At 45.3% G+C, this 21,843-nt stretch overlaps 1 protein-coding gene across 10 annotated transcripts in view; it reads right to left on the bottom strand.

Moving 5' to 3' along the window:
- Window positions 1-3,836: 3,836 nt before the first annotated feature.
- LOC118368534 (arf-GAP with SH3 domain, ANK repeat and PH domain-containing protein 3) overlaps window positions 3,837-21,843 on the bottom strand; it is a 59,124-nt gene continuing 41,117 nt past the window's right edge. For 7 of the 10 annotated variants that reach the window (XM_035752706.2, XM_052497070.1, XM_035752704.2 and 4 more), the window contains 17 exons: window positions 21,691-21,800; window positions 20,901-20,970; window positions 20,299-20,386; window positions 19,722-19,770; window positions 18,390-18,556; window positions 17,869-18,002; window positions 17,495-17,586; window positions 17,200-17,386; window positions 16,358-16,443; window positions 15,504-15,619; window positions 10,626-10,693; window positions 9,747-9,854; window positions 8,812-9,022; window positions 8,243-8,528; window positions 7,481-7,685; window positions 6,477-6,604; window positions 3,837-4,170 (listed from right to left, as the gene is read on the bottom strand). In XM_035752706.2, the coding sequence (XP_035608599.1) occupies window positions 4,086-4,170; window positions 6,477-6,604; window positions 7,481-7,685; window positions 8,243-8,528; window positions 8,812-9,022; window positions 9,747-9,854; window positions 10,626-10,693; window positions 15,504-15,619; window positions 16,358-16,443; window positions 17,200-17,386; window positions 17,495-17,586; window positions 17,869-18,002; window positions 18,390-18,556; window positions 19,722-19,770; window positions 20,299-20,386; window positions 20,901-20,970; window positions 21,691-21,800 (2,190 nt within the window). In that variant the 3' untranslated portion in view covers window positions 3,837-4,085. Of the gene's footprint in view, window positions 6,138-6,472; window positions 6,605-7,480; window positions 7,686-8,242; window positions 8,529-8,811; window positions 9,023-9,746; window positions 9,855-10,625; window positions 10,694-15,503; window positions 15,620-16,357; window positions 16,444-17,199; window positions 17,387-17,494; window positions 17,587-17,868; window positions 18,003-18,389; window positions 18,557-19,721; window positions 19,771-20,298; window positions 20,387-20,900; window positions 20,971-21,690; window positions 21,801-21,843 lie in introns of all 10 variants that reach the window. The other 3 variants (XM_052497068.1, XM_035752701.2, XR_008093186.1) reach the window with 2 other exon arrangements.

Below are 21,843 nucleotides of genomic sequence, written 5' to 3'. Positions count from 1 at the left end.
AGCTTTTTACAGCCTCTCGGGCTCCCAGCTTTGATGCACCTGTACTGACCTCGCCTTCTGGATGATAGCAGGGTGAACAGGCAGTGGCTTGGGTGGTTATTGTCCTTGATCTTTTTTTGCCTTCCTGTGACATCGGGTGTTGTAGGTGTCCTGGAGGGCAGGTAGTTTGCCACCGGTGATGCGTTGTGCAGACCGCACTACTCTCTGGAGTGCCTTGCGGTTGAGGGCGGTGCAATTGCCGTACCAGGTGGGGATACAACCCAACAGGATGCTCTCGATTGTGCAGCTGTGAAAAAGGTTGCGAGTGTTTTAGATGACAAGCCAAATTTCTTCAAACTCCTGAGGTTGAAGAGGTGCTGTTGCGCCTTCTTCACGACGCTGTCTGTGTGGGTGGACCAATTGTTTGTCCGTGATGTGTACCCCGAGGAACTTAACTTTCCACCTTCTCCACTACTGTCCCATCGATGTGGATAGGGGGGGAGCTCCCTCTGCTGTTTCCTGAAGTCCACGATCATCTCCTTTGTTTTGTTGACGTTGAGTGAGAGGTTATTTTCATGACACTCCGAGGGCCCTCACCTCCTCCCTGTATGCAGTCTCGTCGTTGTTGGTAACCAGGCCTACCACTGTAGTGTCATCTGCAAACTTGATGATTGAATTGGAGGCATGCATGGCCACGCAGTCATGGGTGAACAGGGAGTACAGGAGAGGGCTGAGAATGCACCCTTGTGGGGGGCCCCAGTGTTGAGGATTTTTATTTGATTTAACAAGGCAAGTTAGTTAAAAGAACAAATTTGTATTTACAATGACGGCCTAGGAACAGTGGGTGAACTGCCTTGTTCATGGGCAGAACGACAGATTTTTACCTTGTCAGCTCAGAGATTTGATCTAGCTGGGTGGATCAGTAGAGTGGACATGTTTCGCCACCCAGGTTGCGGCCCGGTCCGTCAGGCAGGGCGGGGTAGAGACCCAGGGTCTCAAGTTTAATGACGAGTTTGGAGGGTACTATGTTGTTAAATGCTGAGCTGTAGTCGATGAAGAGGATTCTTACATTAGGTTTTCCTCTTGTCCAGATGGGATAGGGAAGTGTGCAGTGTGACAGCGATTGCATTGTCAGTGGACCTATGGGGGAGGGTAAACAAATTGGAGTGGGTCTAGGGTATCAGGTAGGGTGGAGGTGATGTGGTCCTAGTCTCAAAGCACTTCATGATGACAGTGAGTGCGTCGGGCGATAGTTTTTTTTAGGTCAGTTACCTTAGATTTCTTGGGAACAGAAACCATGGTGGCCATCTTGAAGGATGTGGGGACAACAAACTGGGATAGAGATTGGTTGAAAATGTCCATAAACACACCAGCCAGTTGGTCTGCGCATGCGCTGAGGACGTGGCTAGGGATGCCGCCTGGCCGGGCAGCATTGAGATGGTTAACACGTTTAACGCACCTTGGCCACGGAGAAGGAGAGCCCACAGGCTTTGGTAGCGGGCCGTGTCAGTGGCACTGTGCCACTGAGCAAAGAAGTTGTTTAATTTGTCTGGGAGCAAGACTGTGTCTGCGACAGGGCTCGTTGTCGTTTTGTAATCCGTGATAGACCCTGCCACATATGTCGTGTCGGAGCCGTTGAATTGCGACTACTTTGTCTCTATACCGACGCTTAGCTTGTTCGTTTGCCTTGCGGAGGGAATAGCTGCACTCTTTTTATTCAGTTGTGTTTCCGGTCGCCTTGCCATGATTAAAAGCGGTGGTTTGCGCTTTCAGTTTCACGTGAATGCTTCCATCAATCCACGGTGTCTGGTTAGGGAAGGTTTTTAATGGTCAGAGGGTACGACATCGCCGATGCACTTGCTAATAAAAACTTGCTCACAGAGTCAGCGTATACATCAATGTTGTTGTCTGAGGCTATCCGGAACATATCCCAGTCCACGTGATCGAAGCAATCTTGAAGCGTGGAATCAGATTTGTCAGACCAGCGTTGTATTGACCTGAGCACGGGCGTTTCCTGTTTAGGTTTCTGTCTATAGGCTGGGAGCAAACAAATGGAGTCGTGGTCAGATCTTCCAAAGGCAGGGCGGGGGAGGGCTTTGTATGCGTCGTGGAAGTTCGAGCAGCAACGATCCAGAAAGCTACCAGCTCGTCGCACATTGCTGATGGAATTTAGGAAGTATGGCTCTTCAGTTAGCTTTGTTAAAATCCCCAGCTACAATAAATGCAGCCTCAGGATGTATGGTTCCCAGTTTACATAGAGTTCAGTGAAGTTATATCAGGGCCGAAGAGGGATCTGCTTGGCTGTGACTATAAGATAATGCGGTGGGCATTCGATTGTAAGGAATTCTAGGTCGCGTGAACAAAAATACTTGAGTTCCTGTATGTTGTTATGATTAACAACTCATGGTGTAATCACAAGGTATACAGCCCCGCCCTTCTTCTTACCAGAGATGCTTGTTTCTGCCGGCACGATGCATGAAGAAACCGGGTGGCTGTACCGACTGACAACACATCCGGAGTGAGCCATGTCTCCGTGAAACAGAGAATGTTACCATCTCTGATTTCTCTCTGGAAGGCAACTCGTGCCCTAATTACATCCACCTTGTCATCTAGGGATTGGACATTGGCGAGTAATATGCTCGGAAGCGGTGGATGGTGTGCTCGCCTTCCGAGTCTGACCAGTAGGCCGCTCCGTCTGCCTCTCCTGCGGCGACCGCATTGTCTTGGGACAGCCTTTGGGATAAGATCGCATGTCCAGGGTGGAGGTCCGAACAAAGGATCCACTTCGGGAAAGACGTATTTCTGGTCATAATGAAGGTAAGTTGACATCGCTTTTATATCCAATAGTTCTTCTCAGCTGTATGTAAGAACAGTTTAGATTTTATAGGCTAACAATGTAAGAAACAATACATCTAAAAAAAATAACTGCATAGTTTAAGGACCTGAAGCGAGGCGACCATCTGTCGGTGCCATCTTGCAACCAGCCGCCTCACTGACGCCCACCCGGGCTAATGATCCAAACAGTTCTGCTACTGCCCACTCGGAGGACCAGTCCATCCCATATGCCTGCTCTTTGGTCCCATTACGCCTGTGTGTTTGTGTGCACATACGAACCCATGCACATGCAGTTAGAGCACTCAATAAAAGGTTGTATCCCTCACACAGGCTGTGTATAATGGTAATCCCTGTACTAGGTGACCGGAGATGTACTCTATTAATCCTAGGGGTTTTGGCTGATGTTTGAGGTGGATGACAGAGTGGGTGGCGGACATTTGTTTTTGTTAGGGGTAGGTTGAGGAATGTTATACAAATGTGTTCCGTTTAAATTCCATTTGTAATAAGCTCCCATTTCACAAATGTAACAAGAGTAGTTATTTTTGGTGAGTAACCAAACATCAGATTAACTGGCATGAATATTTATAGATTTTAAATACATTTTTAGTGATTGTAATGGTCAACATGTTTCAGTGGGAGCTTTACGAATACATGCAATCTATTATTAGCTTGTTACTCTCATCTAACGTCTAGTTTACAAAACTGTCTTATTGGATGTTTTCCATAAAATTAGTCTTATACCGTCAGTATTTCGATCTATACGAGTGTGTGTCATGAGGATGAGATTTCTAAGCTAAATCAGAAAAATAATTTAACTAGTTTTAGTTCCAGTATCTATCACATGCAATCCATCTCAGGCATTCTGCTCTACACCACCTTTTTGGATACTGAAGGCCATTAATATTTTACATAATTACATCATTCTTGTTATTTATGACAAAAGTTTCATGTATATAATGTAAATCCATTCTGAAAGTGACCAAACTCTCCATAATACAAAGATGGAATACAGCATAAAAATATCAGATGTTAACAGTCTTCTTTAATGATCGCTAGTGGAGCGTAAAAATCACATGTGGAAAAGGACAAAGAGTGCAAACCATACTATATTACAAATAGCTGCTAATCAATGAAATGACAGAAATATTCCAGTATATTGTTAATGTAAGAGAACTTCACAGAAACCACGTGATAATGTCTCAACCGTCGAGATCGATTCAGGATCTGTGTATGGTCAACGATACGAAGACGTGGAAGAACAACAAGTGCCTTCACTTAGCTCGCCATAAGTCCAGTAATGTCAAAGATCTTTCTTCCCGTGCTTCCTCTCCCTCACGACCCTTGATCCGATAGTACCTATAAAAAGAAAAATGAGTATTGAGACGCAGCTCTACTCAAGCTCACGGTCCAAATTAAAGTGAAGTGTATGTAGGGCCCCGGGGGGGGGCAGAACACCTCTCATTCCTCTGTCTCAGTCGGGTTGAGTCAATAGAGTGTACTGTGGACTGACTGAGCCCTTAGGGCCACCGTCTAGTCCAAACCCCATGCCTCGTTGCTCCACTGGCACAGATAAGAGTTTCGAATTGATGTTCACAACTAACAAGTATCATTCACATGAGAGCGCGTGAGTAGCGGAAGATGAGAAAGTTTGGTACAGTTATGTAAAGAGAGTGCAATCGAACCTGATGCTCGGCAATTTTACAACACTGGGTGATATAAATGTTGTATATAAAATGTTTCCAACAACAAGCAACAGATGTGGTTTAAAAAACAACAACATTTGTACAACAGAGTGCAACATGCACTCAATGGTTTGCCCTCATTTTACAGTCCGTCCCTGGATCCATGCACATTGAAGCGATCATGCAGTTCTCTGCTTGTATATTTATTGGCGGCGACTCGAGCTATAGAACGCCAAACAAACCTTCAATAACCCCCTGTCGAACGACAGGAATGCAAACAGGCGTAGAAACACCTGCACAGCCAAAAAGCTACAGATCCTTGTCTCTAAAAAGGGTTGTATTGTGGTCTGTCCTACGAGAGCCCATCATGCCCATAGCAGGCATAGTTTCACTTGTGGACAGATAAACCAGTTGTACAAGACACTTAACAGTTTGCTCCCTATTAGTGGCATTAAAAGCGCTTATGAAATTGTATCGAGAAGGTATTCTGCTGGATTCCTGGTGCATTAGAGTAAGTAACAGACAACATTTTGCAACGCATACGAACATGAACAGTTCTCCTTCGATCAGTTCATTTTTTTCTTCTCCTGTTTCTATCCATTTGGTACCTACTGAATATCCAGCTTTGTGTATTTCACTGCAGCGACAGTCTCTTCCTGTCCCCTGCCAAACCATATATAGTGTGTAGACACTCCACTGCATCTGGAGACTGGAGGAAACTGAATCACACAGGCTCTAGCCAGACCTCCAGCTGGTGATGGAGTCTGGCCCAAAACCAGCTTAGGGGCTGGGGTTCCATTTCAGAGCGGCAGCCTGAGAGCCCCAGAGGCTCAGGGAGACAGGCTGGCAGCCACAAAGGCACTTTGTCTGGCTTTCAGTTCCAGGTCGTTCCAGCCCCAGACGTCAACGCCACCAGTCACTGAGCAGGTATTCATTGCATCTGGCTCCGAGTCCCGACAACTGTGAATGACATGGCATGAATCTCCTAGTCTCTTTAGGTTTCCAGGAAAGCAGTGGACAACGTAGGCTATTCATCCTCTCTTACAGAGCACATGTTCTCTCTCCTCCAGACTCCAGTATAGTACAGTATACGTATGCCATTGACAGGTAATCCAACAGTTGCGCGCACACGCATAGGCTGACGCACGAACACATGCAGAAACACTCGCTCCTCCAACTTTTCCAACAGTTTTGTGGCTGGGACTATAGTCATGTTCCCCGAGCAGCGAGTTGTGGTAAATACCATTTAACTCTTGTATGTTTTACAACTGGAGCGGTCGAAGGTGGAGGGAGTCTTTTCTCATCCCGCTTTTCTTTTAGGGTGGCATTCCTCCACGTGCTTTGATCAGTTAAAGCCTAGATTACACTCTTTCATTCTATAGTGACTTCCTTCAGTGCACGGTCTGTATATACAGTCGAGTGTATGCAGATTATATAGCCCTTGGATCACAACACAACACAAAGTTCAGAATATCGTCAGAGCCTTTTGGGTTTCCCAGGTAAGTGGCGTGGTAAGCGTTAGGGTATGGCGTAGGGACTTAGGTTGTAGGCCATGGCTATGACTAGTCAGTCCCCTAGTTTATGGACATAGTTCACAGGGAATGTCCCACTTCTGGATGGATAGCCCTCGATGTGGCCGACCTGTAGGTATAGAAACAATCGAGATCAATGACCAGATAGACTGAGAACACGGAGGGACATATTTAAGATATTAATGTAAGGGCTTTCTCTATGCCTGTGTATTTTTTGTCTTTATGCAGAACGTGATACAAAAGAAAAAAAACATTTTTGTGATAAGATAAATCTTTTGCTATATCTCAATGAGACTAAGTAAAAAAATTATTTCAAAAAGAGCTCGGTTGGAAGACAATTAACCAGCTGCTTGAACTTTGTGTTAAACCCTCTTATTAAAAATGAATAAAAAAAAAAAGAAAACAAATACATAAAAGGTAAATAAGAGGTTTATTTCTACTCACCCACCAGTGGGGGTCCTCGGTGGCTGTGACTACGATGACCTCATCCTTGAAGAAGGCCAGCTGGTCCGAGCTGACAGCTCTGCAGTCCACCAGCGCCTTTACCTTCTTCTGTGTCGGCCGGCTCTTAGATACCTCACACACACACACACACAGATGCACTTTACAGACACAATCTTATACAGGCATACAGTATGTACCAAACAAAATGCCTACTTGCTGAATGTGGAGTATAAGCAGCCAATGAGATCCATGCCAGTCTTTTTCAGTTATATTCTATTGCTCATATTTTCACATTGTGTTATAGTGATGCGCGGGTCAGCGGTTTGTTTACTCGCACCCACCCACCCACCCACCCACCCACTCGCAATTGCTAATAAGCCGTCCTCAACAGCCTGGTAATATGTGATAGAAATCTGAGGGCAGCACCCAACCTTAAACCGCAAATGTAGAAAATGCACTGTACAGTTCCCCTTTAACCTCTTGAAGATTTGCTGAATGACGTTTTCTTCCAACATTTATTTGAAGCGCGTGCATTTAGGCCCCGATGGCCTAAGAAATACCTTTATGTAACCTATAGATCTGAACTTGACCAGAATGATACATTTATGGATTTTTTTTTTTTGGGGGGTTCTCTTTATCCAACCTGCTCACCACCCACCCACCCTTCATCCACACAATATTTAGTGACCATAATAAAGCCGCCCGCCCCGCAGATATAACGGCGGGGACTGCGGGTCATGAGTCAACCCGCGCGTCACTGTATAAGCACTTTATGACATCTGCTGATGTAAAAAGCTTTACAAAAATCAATTAATTTGATTGATTACCATTTTCTTATACAAAAATACTGCACAGTAGTTATACGATGTTAGAACACATACTTATACGAACCGTATTAGATACACACAGATTAGACAGTAATGTCAAAGGGATAGTGTGAGATTCTGGAAGTTAAGCAGTTTTTCTACATATCCAGGGGACGCAAAAAAAAAAGCATATTATATGTACCATGGCATTTCTGCGAGGGCGCGGGGCGGGTACAGTGATGGGCGAGGTGGTGGGTGTGGCGCCGGGGGCGGAGTCATTAGTCACGAAGCTGCAGTACAGCTCCTCCTGACTGCCAAGTGCCACACAGCTGGGAGAGGTCACGGCTGTAGAACCCTTCCCTTGTCCTCCACTATTGGTCCTCCTGTACGACGTCGTCTTCTCTGAGCTAGGTGTGGAAGAGCGGACGCGTTGGTAAAACACTCACAAGGACTTCACCCACTCACAGATTCATCCCTATGAGCAAAAATACGTCGGTTGAAAATAAGTATTTGTGGTTGACTGCTTTTCAACGTCTTGTGCTCACTGGGATAGGACATACGGTATACATGAAATGTCAAGTGTACTGCACATATATGCATGTTACGCAAAATGCTATGTTATTTTTTTTATCATCAATCACATTCCTTAGCATTTGACATTGGGAAAGCAGGGGTTCATTGGGGACATTACTGTTAGAGAGTAGGCTGAATTTGAATCGTTTACTGACTACCTCGAGGAAATTCACTTAGGTGCCAATAGAGGGCGCTGTAAGATAAAAGTAACTGTGCCCTGTGGCGTGCTGTCCAAAAGCACACAGCAAAACAAAAGCTGTGTTCCCCAAAACAGTTCTTAGGATGGGAATTAACTTTCTTAAATGGGTGTTGTGAAAAAACAAATGTTTGATGCTTCTATCAGGAAAAGAGCTTTTGAAGTAAAAAAATAAAACGTCTGGCTATTTATTACCTGACGGGTCCTATGTGGTTCTGAGGGGAGCTGGACTTGGTGCTGCTGTCTAAGGCCCCAGACCATGAGCCACTATTAGCCTGACCCTCCCATGCTGCGGTCGGTCTCTGTCCCCTCACCTGACCCCCCAGGCCGTGGGGTGATCTGGGTGGCCGCCCCCCCTGGGTCTGACCCTCCAACATGGGGGAGGGAGGGCTGGACTGGGGGGCAGGGTTAGAGCAGCAGCGCCGGGGGGATTTGCGGCCCCCCTCCTGGGTGGACACGGATATCTGGGGGTCCGAGCGGCCTGGAGGTGGGGGGAGACGGTAGCAGGTGAGCAAGACAGGCACAGGAACCGACTGTTTTGTATGGCAGTTTCTCAATTAGTTCTTCCTTGATTCCTCGCATCCTTGCCTACTTTTCAAAAGGTGAGGAAGATACGAAGGAAGCTCCTCAAATACAGTTGAGAAGTAGATGCGAGGAATCATGGAAAGTAGAAATTGCAATCGAGCCCTCATTTCAGTGTTTGGAAATGGAAACAGATTAGGTGTGTGTGTGTGTGTGTGTGTGTGTGTGTGTTTGAGGCTCACCTCTCATGATGGCTTTAGCGGGCAGCGGCGGTGGGGGCTTGAGGACGCCAGATGGGGCACTGTTGGCGGGGGGGTTACGGTACAAGAAGTCCACATTTTCGTAGGTCTTACACGCCACAGGGGCGTTGGCGAAGCTCCAGCGGGAGGGCGAGGCGCCCACGCCCCCGTTATAGGGCAGAGACAAGCGCAGGTTCCTGGGTAAGAGGCTCACCTTGGGGGAAGAGGGGGAGACATTCAATGTTTAATGACCATAGAAGCCTAGTGCCCAGCCCTTACCCCTAGACACTTGGATCTGAAAGAATTGGAAAGGTGTAAGCAATATGGTGAAAAATCCACGTAGCCTACCTGAGGCTTCCTTTATGGCAAAGTATCTGGCCCTGTTCAAATACTTAAAAGACACAACCTTCCGTTAGTGTTTCCTTGAGGTAAGAACAGATCTATACGTGATTGGATAGGTGAAAGCAAAGTGACCACCAATCCAACCACTTTAGATGAATAATTACTTCAGGGAAACTATGACGGAAGGATGCATTTCTAAAGTAACCCAACAGGGCATCTGGCTATTACTCACCTGCTCTTGCATTTCCCCATGACTAAGTCCAACGTAATAGTGAGCGATACGAGCAGAGTGACTCAGAGGGAAATGCTAAACCCTAGTGCGGGGGGGTAGGCAACACTGTTTCCTGGAATGCTGCAGGTACTGCAGGGTTTTGGTCCAACTAGGCACCACACCTGACCAACTGAGCTCATAAATCAGTTCAGTAACTGCCTAAAATTCAACACACCTGGTCCTCCAGGTCAGTAATCCAGGACCAGGGTTTCCTACCCCAGTGTATTGGTTGTAGTGGTTAGTGGTACAGTGTGTGTACCCACTCGTCCAGGTGTGGGTGTGTGTTCACGTGTGTGTGTGTGTGTGTGTGTGTGTGTGTGTGTACCCTCTCATCCAGTTCATCTTCGCTGTCGTACAGGTCCTGGCTCTGCGTCTCCCACATGTACTCCACATGGATCTGACTGTTGAACTTCCCACTCTGGGCCAGCTCCAGCTAAAATACACACGCACAGACACACGTCAATCACGCAGCTACAAATCCATATTTCACCCAGAGTACAAACATACAAATCATTGTATGCTCCTATCAGTAGTGATTAATTGCATTAAATACTTGAATATCATCCAGAAATTGAATTAACATATTCAAGCTTTGGGGCAACTGTTAAAACCACTGAAACTGTAGTCTCAGAACCAATCTCACGTGTGCTGGCCACCTACTTAAATCTGTCACAAAAGAGGGTCAAGTTCAATAAATTCCAACTATATAAATTCCAACTCTTTTCACTTTGGAAAATGTGTATTTGGAATTGTAACTTGGCTGCAACTTCAGTATCAGGTAACTTGGCTTATCCCTTTTTCAACAGGAAATTATGGATACAGTTGTCCAGATACACACCCAAGGATAAGAGGACAGGAACTGAAAACGGACAACACACACTGTCCATTTTGTTCATTATGGACTTTACTACGAGGATTAAGCAACGAGCAAATAATCTGAGCATGTTATTTATTGTTCCATAATGATAGAAAGGTAGACAGGAAATTGAACCGGGTCTGAGCAGGTTTAGCAGGGCGAGATGGGAGCTAGTAGGAAAATAAAGCCTGTATTAGCACTGGGAGTTGACTGTAAACTAAGGGTCAGTGTATGCGTCCCAAATTACACCCATTTCCCGATGTCATGCACTAATTTTGATACATTTTGGTACAGGACTTTTGACCTGCGTCCTATGTAGAATAGGGTGCCATTTCAGTCACGTCTTACCAGTTCTACACACTGGGAGTGCTGCAGTCTCCTGGCGATGTCCAGGGCCGTCTCTCCTGATGAGTTCACTGGGTAACGAGAGAGAGAGAGAGAGCAGATAGACTAAACAAGCTGTGGTATCTCACACACACACACACAAATATAAATAGCAAGCTGAAACGAAAGATCCCAAAAACGTTCCAGACGCGCACACACACAGCTTATTTCTCTCAAATTTGGTGAACAAATTTGTCTACATCCCTGTTAGTGAGCATTTCTCCTTTGCCAAGATAATCCATCCACCGGACAGGTGTGACATTCCAAGAAGCTGATTAAACAGCATGATAATTACAGAGGTGCACCTTGTGCTGGGGACAAAAGGCCATTAAAATGTGCAGTTTTGTCACAGCACAATGCCACAGACGTCTCAAGTTGAGGGATCGTGTAATTGGCATGCTGACTGCAGGAATGTCTACCAGAGCGGTTGCCAGAGAACGTCATGTTTATTTATCTGCCACATGCTGCCTCCGTCGTTTTCGACATACTGGCAAATTCTCTAACCGACCTACACATCCGGCTTATTCACAAGCGGGATTGTCCGAGACCAGCTACCTGGACAGCTGATAAAACTGTGGGATTGCACAACTGAAGAATTTCAGTACAAACTAAGACACCGTCTCAGGGAAGTTAATCTGCGTGCTCTTCACGGATTCATCTGTTTCAACTGTACCGGCATGTATGACGTTGTGTGGGCAAGTGGTTTGCTGATATCCAGGAACTTTGCACAGCCATTGGGGAGGAGTGGAACAACATTCCACAGGCCACAATCAACAGCCTGATCAACTCTATGAAGGAGATGTCACCCTGCATGAGGCAAATGGTCACACCAGAAACAGACTGATTTTCTGATTCACGATAGCAGATTCATAAATCATGATATTTTTTGTCCACAAATGGTAGTAACAATCTTATCTCATCGTTGCAACTCCCGTACGGACTCGGGAGCAGTGAAGGCCGAGAGCTTGTGTCCAAAACACGACCCTGCCAAGCCACACTGATTCTTGACACTATGATTGCTTAACCCAGAAGCCAGCCGTACCAATGTGTCAGAGGAAACACAGTATACCTGGCGACCATGTCAGCATTCATGAGCCACAGGAGTCGCTAGAGCGCGATGGGACAAGGACATCCCCGGGCCGGCCAAACCCTCCCCTAAACCCGTATGACGCTGGGCCAATTGTGCACCGCCTCATGGGTCTCCCGGTCGACTGCGACACAGCCCGGTATCGAACCAGGATCTGTGGTGACAGAGCTAGCATTGGATTGCAATGCCTTAGACCGCTGCATCACTCAAGAGGATTAATTTATATATTTCAATTGACTGATTTCCTCATATGAACTGTAAGTCAGTAAAAAGGCAAAGGTTACTACATGATTCCATGTGTTATTTCATAGTTTTGTTGTCTTCCCTATGATTCTACAATGTAAAAAGTAGTAAAAATATATATATTAAAAAATCCCTGCGCTGTCAAGTGAGGGACTTTATATATACACACACACACACACACACACACAGGTGTGTGCCTTTCTAAATGATGTCCAAATCAACTGAATATACCACAGGTGAACTTCAATCAAGGATGATAAATGGAAACAGGATGCAGGAGCTCAATTTTGAGTCTCATACAAATGGTCTGCTGAATACTTATGTAAATGAAGGTACATTTTTGTTTGTTTTACTTTTAAAACATTTGCAAACAAACATTAAAAAACAGTTTGTTTCGTCATTATGTGTGTAGATTGACGTGATTTTAGAATAAGGCTGTAACAAAATGTGGAAAAAGTCAAGGGGTCTGAATACTTTCTGAATACACTGTTTATATGAGCTAATATAAAACGCAACATCCAACCATTTCACAGTGTTATGTGACTTGTTAAGCAAATTCTTACTCCTGAACTTATTTAGGTTTGCATACTTGACGCGAGACATTTCAGCTTTTCGTTTAGAATTCATTTGTAAACAAAAAAAAACAAAAATCCACTTTGACAATGGGGTATTTTGTGTAGGCCAGTGACAAATACATACAGTTGAAGTCACACGTTTACATACACCTTAGCCAAATACATTTAAACTCAAGTTTCAAAATTCCTGACATTTAATCCTAGTAAAATTCCCCATCTTAGGTCAGTTAGGATCACCACTTTATTTTAAGAAATGTGAAATGTCAGAATAATAGCAGAGAAAATGATTTCAGCTTTTATTTATTTCAGCACAATCCCAGTGGGTCAGAAACTTACTTAGTATTTGGTAGCATAGCCTTTAAATTGTTTAACTTGGGTCAAACGTTTCGGGATCCCACAATAAGTTGGGTGAATTTTGGCCCATTCCTCCTGACAGAGCTGGTGTAACTGAGTCAGGTTTGTAGGCCTCTTTGCTCGCACACGCTTTTTCAGTTCTGCCCACAAAACTTTCTATAGGATTGAGGTCAGGACTTTGTGATGGCCACTCCAATACCTTGACATTGTTGTCCTTAAGCCATTTTTCCACCCTCATGATGCTATCTATTTTGTGAAGTGCACCAGTCCCTCCTGCAGCAAAGCACCTCCACAACATGATACTGCCACCCCAGTGTTTCACAGTTGGGATGGTGTTCTTCGGTTTGCAAGCCTCCCCCTTTTTCATCCCAAAAAAACAATGGTTATTATGGCCAAACAGTTCTATATTTGTTTCATCAGACCACAGGACATTTCTCCAAAAAACATTATCTTTGTCCCCATGTGCAGTTGCAAACCATAGTCAGGGTTTTTTATGGCGGTTTTGGAGCAGTGGCTTCTTCCTTGCTGAGCGGCGTTTCAGGTTATGTCGATATTGGACTCATTTTACTGTGGATATAGATACTTTTGTACCCGTTTCCTCCAACATCTTCACAGGGGCCTTTGCTGTTGTTCTGGGATTGATTTGCACTTTTCGCACAAAAGTACATTCATCTCTAGGAGACCGAACGCATCTCCTTCTTGAGCGGTATAAAGGCTGCGTGGTCCCATGGTGTTTATACTTGCGTACTATTATTTGTACAGATGAACATGCTATCTTCAGGCATTTGGAAATTTCTCCCAAGGATGAACCAGACTTGTAGAAGTCTACAGTTTTTTTTTTCTCAGGTTTTGGCTTATTTCTTTTGATTTTCCCATGATGTCAAGCAAAGAGGCACTGAGTTTGAAGCTACACCTCCAATTGACTCAAATGTCATCAATTAGCCTATCAGAAGCTTCTAAAGCCATGAAATCATATTCTGGAATTTTCCAAGCTGTTTAAAGGCACAGTCAACGTAGTGTACGTAAACTTCTGACCCACTGGAATTGTGATACAGTGAATGATAAGTGAAATAATCTGTCTAAACAATTGTTGGAACGATTACTTAGGATGTCTACTTTGTGCACGACACCCTAACAGCCTTGCCAAAACTATAGTTTGTTGACAAGAAATGTGTGGTTGAAAATCAGGTTTTAATGACTCCAACCTAAGTGTATGTAAACTTCTGACTTCAACTGTGTGTGTGTGTGTGTGTAATATATATATTTGCAAGTTGCATGGACTTGATTTTTTAATGACTACCTTTTCTGTATCCCACACATACTATTATCTGTAAGGTCCCTCAGTCGAGCAGTGAACTTCAAACACAGATTTCAACAAAGACCAGGGAGGTTTTCCAATGCCTGACAAAGAAGGGCACCTATTGGTAGATGGGTAAAAATTCTAAAAGCAGACATTGAATGTCCTTTTGAGCATGGTGAAGTTATTAACAACACTTTGGATGTATCAATACACCCAGTCACTAGAAAAGATGCAGGCGTCCTTCCTAACTCAGTTGCCGGAGAGGAAGGAAACCGCTCAGGGATTTCACCATGAGGCCAATGGTGACTTTAAAACAGTTAGAGTTTAATGGCTGTGACAGGAGAAAACCAATGGATCAAAAACAATGTAGTTACTCCACAATACTAACCTAATTGACAGGGTGAAAAGGAAGCATGTACAGAATAAAAATATTATAAAACATGGATCCTAAAGTAATACTGAACAAGCCACTAAAGTAATACTAAAAATATGGCAAAGCAATTCACTTTTTGACCTGAATACAGAATGTTGTGTGTTTGGGGCAAATCCAATACATTACTGAATACCACTCTCCATGATTTCAAGCATATTGGTGGCTGCATCATGTTATGGGTCTGCTTGTAATCATTAAGGACTGGGGAGTTCTTCAGGATAAAAAAATATCTACAGTATGGCAAAAATCCTTGAGGAAAACCTGGTTCAGTCTGCTTTCCACCAGACACCGGGAGATTAATTCACCTTTCAGCAGGACAATAACCTAAAATACAAGGCCAAATTTACTCTGGAGTTGCGTAGTGAGAAGACATTGAATCTTCCTGAGAGGCAGAGTTACAGTTTTGACTGAAATCTGCTTGAAAATCTATGGAAAGACCTGAAAATGGTTGTCTGGCAATGAGCAACAACCAATTTGAAATTTTTGAAATTAACAACAAAAAAATGGGCAAATGTTGCACCATACAGGTGTGGAAAGCTCGTCGAGGCCTTACCCAGAAAGACTCACAGCTGTAATCACTGCCAAAGGTGCCTACAAAGTATTGCCTCAGGGATGTGAATACTTATGTAAATGAGAGATTTATGCATTTCATTTTCAATAAAATGTGCAAAAATTTATTTAAACACGTTTTCACTGTCATTATGGGGTATTGTTGGGGGTAGTTGAGTGAGAAAAAAATTATATTGAATCAATTTTGAATTTAGGCTATAACACAACAAAATGCGGAATAAGTCAAGGGGTATGAATACTTTGAAGGAACTGACAGAGTGTGTGTGTGTGTACCAGGTACCTGTGTGGAGGACAGCCTTTCCTTTGAGCAGCAGTTTGAGGCACTCTGTTTTGTGGTGCTGGGCGCTGTAGTGTAGAGCAGTGTTCCCCTCTCGAGTCCTCTTCTCTAGACAGCCACTGTTGTGCGGGGATAGTTGGGAGTCAATGACATGCAGGTTGGCCTATGGCTTTGGTGGCTAGTGTAGGTAAGACACTACTAATGGTCAGTGCTGGTGACTAGGGGTTGCAACATTTTTCAAGACATTCCCAGGTTTTCTAGAAATCCTGGTTGTAAAAATCTCAGTAATCAGGCGGGAATAAGCAGGAAATCCAGAATCCGCCAACCAGGTTCTGTTCAGGAGGGTGCAATGTTACAGAATATTCAGGTAGAAATGTGACCAGATCTGCTCTATATCTGAATTTCTATCTGCAACGTTCTAAACATTTCACCGTACTGAACACAACCCTGGGTTGTTTCTGAGCATGTTATTAGCCGTCAAAATACTTGCTTCCCCCTTCCTTGTTCCCCAAACTCCTTTAAAAGCTGTTGGAGGTCTGAAGGAGTGACCTTGGATCCTCTCCTCCAAACCAATGCACTTTGAGAGGAGAAAACGGACGAAGCACAGATTTGACGGCAGGTAACGTTTTCCGATACAGCCCTTGTGCTACTATGGCGCTTTCGAATTGGATCCTTTTCTATAGCTCAATTGGTTTGTGCGTTGTCAAGTGGGCAATCACGCGTGTTAACAAGGCAGAGCCCCCCCCCGGGTTGGAGCTGTGGTGCGGACAGGTTCCCTTGAGGGGGAGGAAACTGAGACTGCTACGCTTAGCACACTGACATCAGTTCCATATGTATTGAGAGCCCTGGGAGCTCACCTGTTCTGAATGAGGAAGTCCACCAGGGCTAGAGAACTCCTGTCCTCCAGCCTGACAGCCAAGTGAAGAGCGGTCTCTCTCAGATCCTAGAAGAGACAAACTCATTAGGCACCGTACACCCACTGTGCTCCGCTCAGCACTCTGAACCAAAAAAAAAAGCAGAAATAATAAATTAGACCCTGCCAACACACACACAATGTGTGGATGTCAGTGCAACTTGCAGACCTTTTCCTGAGTGGGAAACAGCAGACGGGCATATTTGATTAAAGAAAGGAGAGGGAACGTAACATTTTAACAAGAGAAGAGAGGAGATGACAGGAGGAAGGGGTGAAAAAGAATCCGAGAGCGATAGATTGATTGCAGAGAGCGAGAGAGAAGGGAGCGGGAGACCAACTATCCACTCAAGATGCTTCATACAAAAACATAGGGACTTTAATGTCATTACGTGTAGAATAATTGGGAGTCTATTTTGGGACATTGCATCCACAGCAGTCTTCTGAGAAAACCAGCCAGCCATAGAATACCGGAAGAGTCAACTGGATGAATCAAGCCCATAGAGGAATGTTGTTAAATGGAGCCTTCCAGCGTAAGCCAGTCGTTTAAATCATAGGGGGGGGGGGGACCAGCTGCCTTTTGAATTATTTCACAGCTCTTTACATTAGAAACAGCATCTGAACGATGCCCGCAGGACACACACTTCAAAGCATCCACTGGGAAGTCATCTTCAGAACTTCGTACTTGATCCTACATGTTACATGCAGTGTTTATGTTTATACTCTGCGTGTCTACCCGTCTATCCAACTTCCTATCCTCCTACCGGTCTGCGTCTCCTATAACAGTACCTGTCCTTCAGGCTGTGCTAGCGGTTTGGCCAGGTCCTCTCCCTGGGCGTATAACTGCAGCAGGGCGGTGAGGTCCCGGCTCCTCACGGCATCATACACACGCCACGGCTCACCCTCCTCCCTGTCCCTGCGCAGCACGTAGCGCCGCTCGGCATACTTAGCCACAATGTACTCCTTCCTGGCATTCCTAGTTTCACCACGGGACACACACACACACAGAACCATAGGTATTGAGAAACCGGCAAACTCTCCAATGAGAACATGACTGCAGCACAAGGCCTTATAATGAACTCACATGTCACTCTGGGGTAGAGGTTTGATGGAATCATTGGGAAGACTGGCCTCCATGATGTCATTGAACCGTGTGTTGCCTATACTGACCGCCAGCTGTGGACAGAGACAGAAGCAGACAGACCCAAGAAGGGAGGAGTTAGAGGTATGCATACGTGTCATTTATACACATGACAGGTTCAGAACGTCAACGGACCAGCTAACGAACCTGGGTTGTCATCACAACTTAAGACGGTGTTAGCCGGCTGAGCTTAGATGATCTCTCTAGAGGTCACAGAACTACCTCCACGACAGAAGCGCTCGTAGAAGTCTAGAACTTGTGTGTGTGTGTGTGTGTGTGTGTGTGTGTGTGTGTGTGTGTGTGTGTGTTTGTGTTACCAGTAGTTCTGAGGTGCTTAGCATGTCCAGTGTGAGGGACTGGATCCTGGAGTAATGGACTCCCAACTCCCTGTGGATCCCAGAACACTCTATGCACGTCAGGATGCCCAGGTTAGTGGAGAGCCAGGTAGGATCTGTGAACACGAGGAATGGAGTCTGTGCATTAAAATACTGGGATTGTCATGTTACTCAATACACACAGAAACTGTGATGCTACGAGCAAAACTGTGTTTCAAATGGCCCCCACATTTAGTAAAGCTTCACATTTTTGTCAGGGACGGCATAGGCATTAGCGTGCACAAATTTGTCTCTGTATTAAAAGTAGGAGAAGATAAAATACAGTGGACTGTATACTATTTAGGGCCAGGAGGTTTTCCTGATCATGAGACCTGACCAGAAAATAACTCTTGGCCCTTGGTATAGTCTCTATTTGGACCCAAAACCTCTGGCACTACACACTCTTTTTAAGTCTCTCTCTGGCCATGGCCTCTACCCTGGCCTTTCTTCCCCTCCAGTCTCACCGTGGGCTCCACAGTCGGCGCAGGCCTCATTGCCGGGCATGCGTCTGAGTTCGGTGATGACGGCCCTGGCCAGCTCTTGCAGCCCGGAGTCCGGGAACTGCAGCTGGTCGCCGCCCAACGCCGTGTTCAGGGCTTCCTCCTTACTGTTCTGCAACACTGACACCCAACTGTAGGGGGCGAGGGGAAGACCAAACACACACAGATGCACAGAGACACACACACAGATGCACAGAGACACACACACAGATGCACAGAGACACACACACAGATGCACAGAGACACACACACACAGATGCACAGAGACACACACGCACAGATGCACAGAGACACACACACAGATGCACAGAGACACACACACAGATGCACAGAGACACACACACAGATGCACAGAGACACACACAGATGCACAGAGACACACACAGACAGAGGGAGACACACACAGACAGAGGGAGACACACACAGACAGAGGGAGACAGACGGAAGGGCTTAAACAATGCAATGTAGATTTATACAATATGTATTGTCGTACAAGTTGTTATTTTTGGATACATCTTTTTCATTTTTAATGGAACTACATCTACATTTGAAATGTTTATTTTATAGAAGTACTTTAATGTAACCAAATGCACTTCAAAAACACCCACCTGCCCACATCAGCTGTGTGTCTAACCACAAGTATAGAATTATACTGTGCCACCGCTATAAGCTTGGCACGTTTACACCGCAGTAAACCTAATTCGGGGCTCTTCTTTCTCATCCCCCCCTCCTTTTTGTTGCTTTCGTTTTAGCCAACCCCCCTCCCTCCAGATGAAAGGCAGAATCTGAAGCCCACACAGAGGAGTGGAGAGAAACCCCCCTACTCGGCTCTGCGGGCTCCAGAGAGGTCCCCACCCCAAACCAGCTGGGCTCCCTCTTTTTTCATCCTTCTCTTTTTAAATCGCTCTCCGACAGCCCTATTCTCTCAATACATTGCCCCTCCCTCTCACTTGGAGTCTCTGTGTCTCAAATTACACTCGCACTGTCTGAAGGTTTCGGTCATCCGCTTTCTGTAACTTCACTATGCGTTTCTTTGCCCCTCTCAATTTAACTCTTTCAACTCTCTGAAAGAAACATTATATCCGTTTCTCTCAATGTCCCTTTAATGTAACTGTTGTATCTGTCTCTCTCTGAAATAAATGATAGAGATCGAGAGATAGAGATAAATACATATATATATTTAACTCTTTATTCGTTTGTTGAATGGCTCAATCATGGAACAAGTCCTGACTGGCACCTCAGTGTATTTGGAACAATGCCCGTCTAGAATATGAGGGACTCCAGTGCTGTGCTTACATCATGCATTCCTGCTCGTCCTCGGCTTGGAAATGGTAGGTCCGATTGTCTGGAGAGGAGAGGCAGAAGAAAGATGGGTGTGAATGTAGAGGGAGAGGAGAGATGAAAGGAGAAGGAAAGGAGAGCTAGAGAGAGAGAGCAGGAGGCTACATACCAAGGGATATATTACAGTGGGAAAACCTGAACCACACACACACAGCGCGAGAGAAACCGTGGAGGGAGACCCGCCTCTCTGCACCTGCTTTCCATTACATACACACCGGTTAAGACAAAGAAACGCATGCATATGGACATCTATATGCGAACACACACAGGCATATATGCACACGCACAAACTGCAACATTACAGATTAATCCCATTAGGCATTACTGCAATTCGTTCCAAGGTATAAAACATAACTGGTGATAAACATTGGTTTAATGTCCATCCAGTTGCATGGACTTTGAAAAAATACAAATAAAAAAGAGCAACTTCAGCAAAAAAAAATTAATGTTTTACATGTGTACAGCTCAGCCCATACGTATGTGGACAGAGGTGAGGGGTCAGGGGTGAAAGGTCAGGGAGGGGTGAACCTACGTGTGACCAGGTCAAAGGTCCTCCTCTCCTCGGGGTTGGGGCGCACCAGACAGGTCAGAAGGTTGAGCTTAGCCGGTGGTCGGTTTATCTGCGGAACCAACGACACTGGGGTCAATTTCTCACTCTGGGGTCAAACAGAACCGCACCAGCCCAGATATGGCATTTTCCACGTGATCTTTTCCAGCATGCTTCCAACACATACGGTACATGCAGGGAAGCCCACATACAGCTTGGCTTAACTCAGCTTGGACCTCCACTTAAAAATGCCATCGAGATAGAATTCCTGAGAGAAATCCACAAGAAAGGGGATGTGAAAAAGTCCAGAGAAGAGTCCTACTTGATATCAGACTGAAAAGCTATTGAGGGGTACATTTCGAGGGCATCAGAAATCTGTTGACGGATTTAGAAAGTTACATGTAGTCCGGTATACACTAGTTGGAGAATTCATTTTGGCAGTGAGCTTTACTGTTTGGTTTATGGGGCACAGGAAATGAGACGGTGAGAGATGTTGGTACCCTGGTCAAATGGTACCCTGGTCAAAAAGTAGTGCATCATATAGGGATTATGGTGCCATTTGAGACGTAGCCATTGTCGAGTCTCACCGTGCTGTGGGAGATGGTCAGACAGCCGTACTTGACTCCGCACTTCCTCTTCTGCCACACCTTCCTAATCCTGGAGGAGACGCAGAGAAGGAGAGCAAGGAGGAGGGAGAGAGCGAGAGACACAGACCACAGTCTTAGTCAGGCATAACTTACTGTATATCTGCCATCAAGCTCACTAGTCATTTGTTTGAATACAAGTTTGTTTCCCAACTGACTCACCCCCCATGTTATCACACTAATCTAATGCTCTGAGAACAGGGGAGAGAGGGGCTAGAATAGAGACATAGGCCTGCTTTTGGACTTCCAGACTTCCTTGCTCTCTCCCTCCTCTATCGCCCCCCCCCCCTTTTCTCTCTCTGCATGACATGGCTTAGCTAGAGGAGCTGGATCCACTCATCCAGCCAGGCCTCTCAGCCTAGATCCAAACCCCAGAATAATGGAAACCAGCTGAGGCTGACATGGCGGTTCCCAGCCTCTCCATCTCAATGTCGCTCCACCAAGCTACATACCCCTTATTAATGACAGCTTAGCACACTCTTGGCATCCTCTCAACCAGCTTCATCAGGTAGTCACCTGGAATGCATCTCAATTAACAACTGTGCCTAAAAGTTAATTTGTGGAATGTCTTTCCTTCTTAATGCCAATCAGAAGACAGCCCTTTTTGGTAAAAGACCAAGTAAGAGAGCAAAAATAAGCAAAGAGAAAGGACAGTCCATTTCTTTAAGACATGGTATGTGGACTTGGAGCCTCGTGTTGTCAGTGTATTTATCAGTAACTTGACCAGACTCACCCGTCACTCCTCTTCTGTAGGAAGCCTGACTTCTCCGTGCCGTACTTCTTGTTGCCTTGAGGTTGGTGTATGCTGTATCCGTTACCAGAGTTCTTTCTGTTCAAGTATTCCTATCACAAAACAGAGTGACTTAGTCCGAGAAAATAGTTTTTA

This window comes from Oncorhynchus keta, chromosome 35, assembly GCF_023373465.1.
Source record: "Oncorhynchus keta strain PuntledgeMale-10-30-2019 chromosome 35, Oket_V2, whole genome shotgun sequence".
Taxonomy (NCBI): Eukaryota; Metazoa; Chordata; class Actinopteri; order Salmoniformes; family Salmonidae; genus Oncorhynchus; species Oncorhynchus keta.
This window is presented reverse-complemented; position numbering and strand designations above follow the sequence as displayed.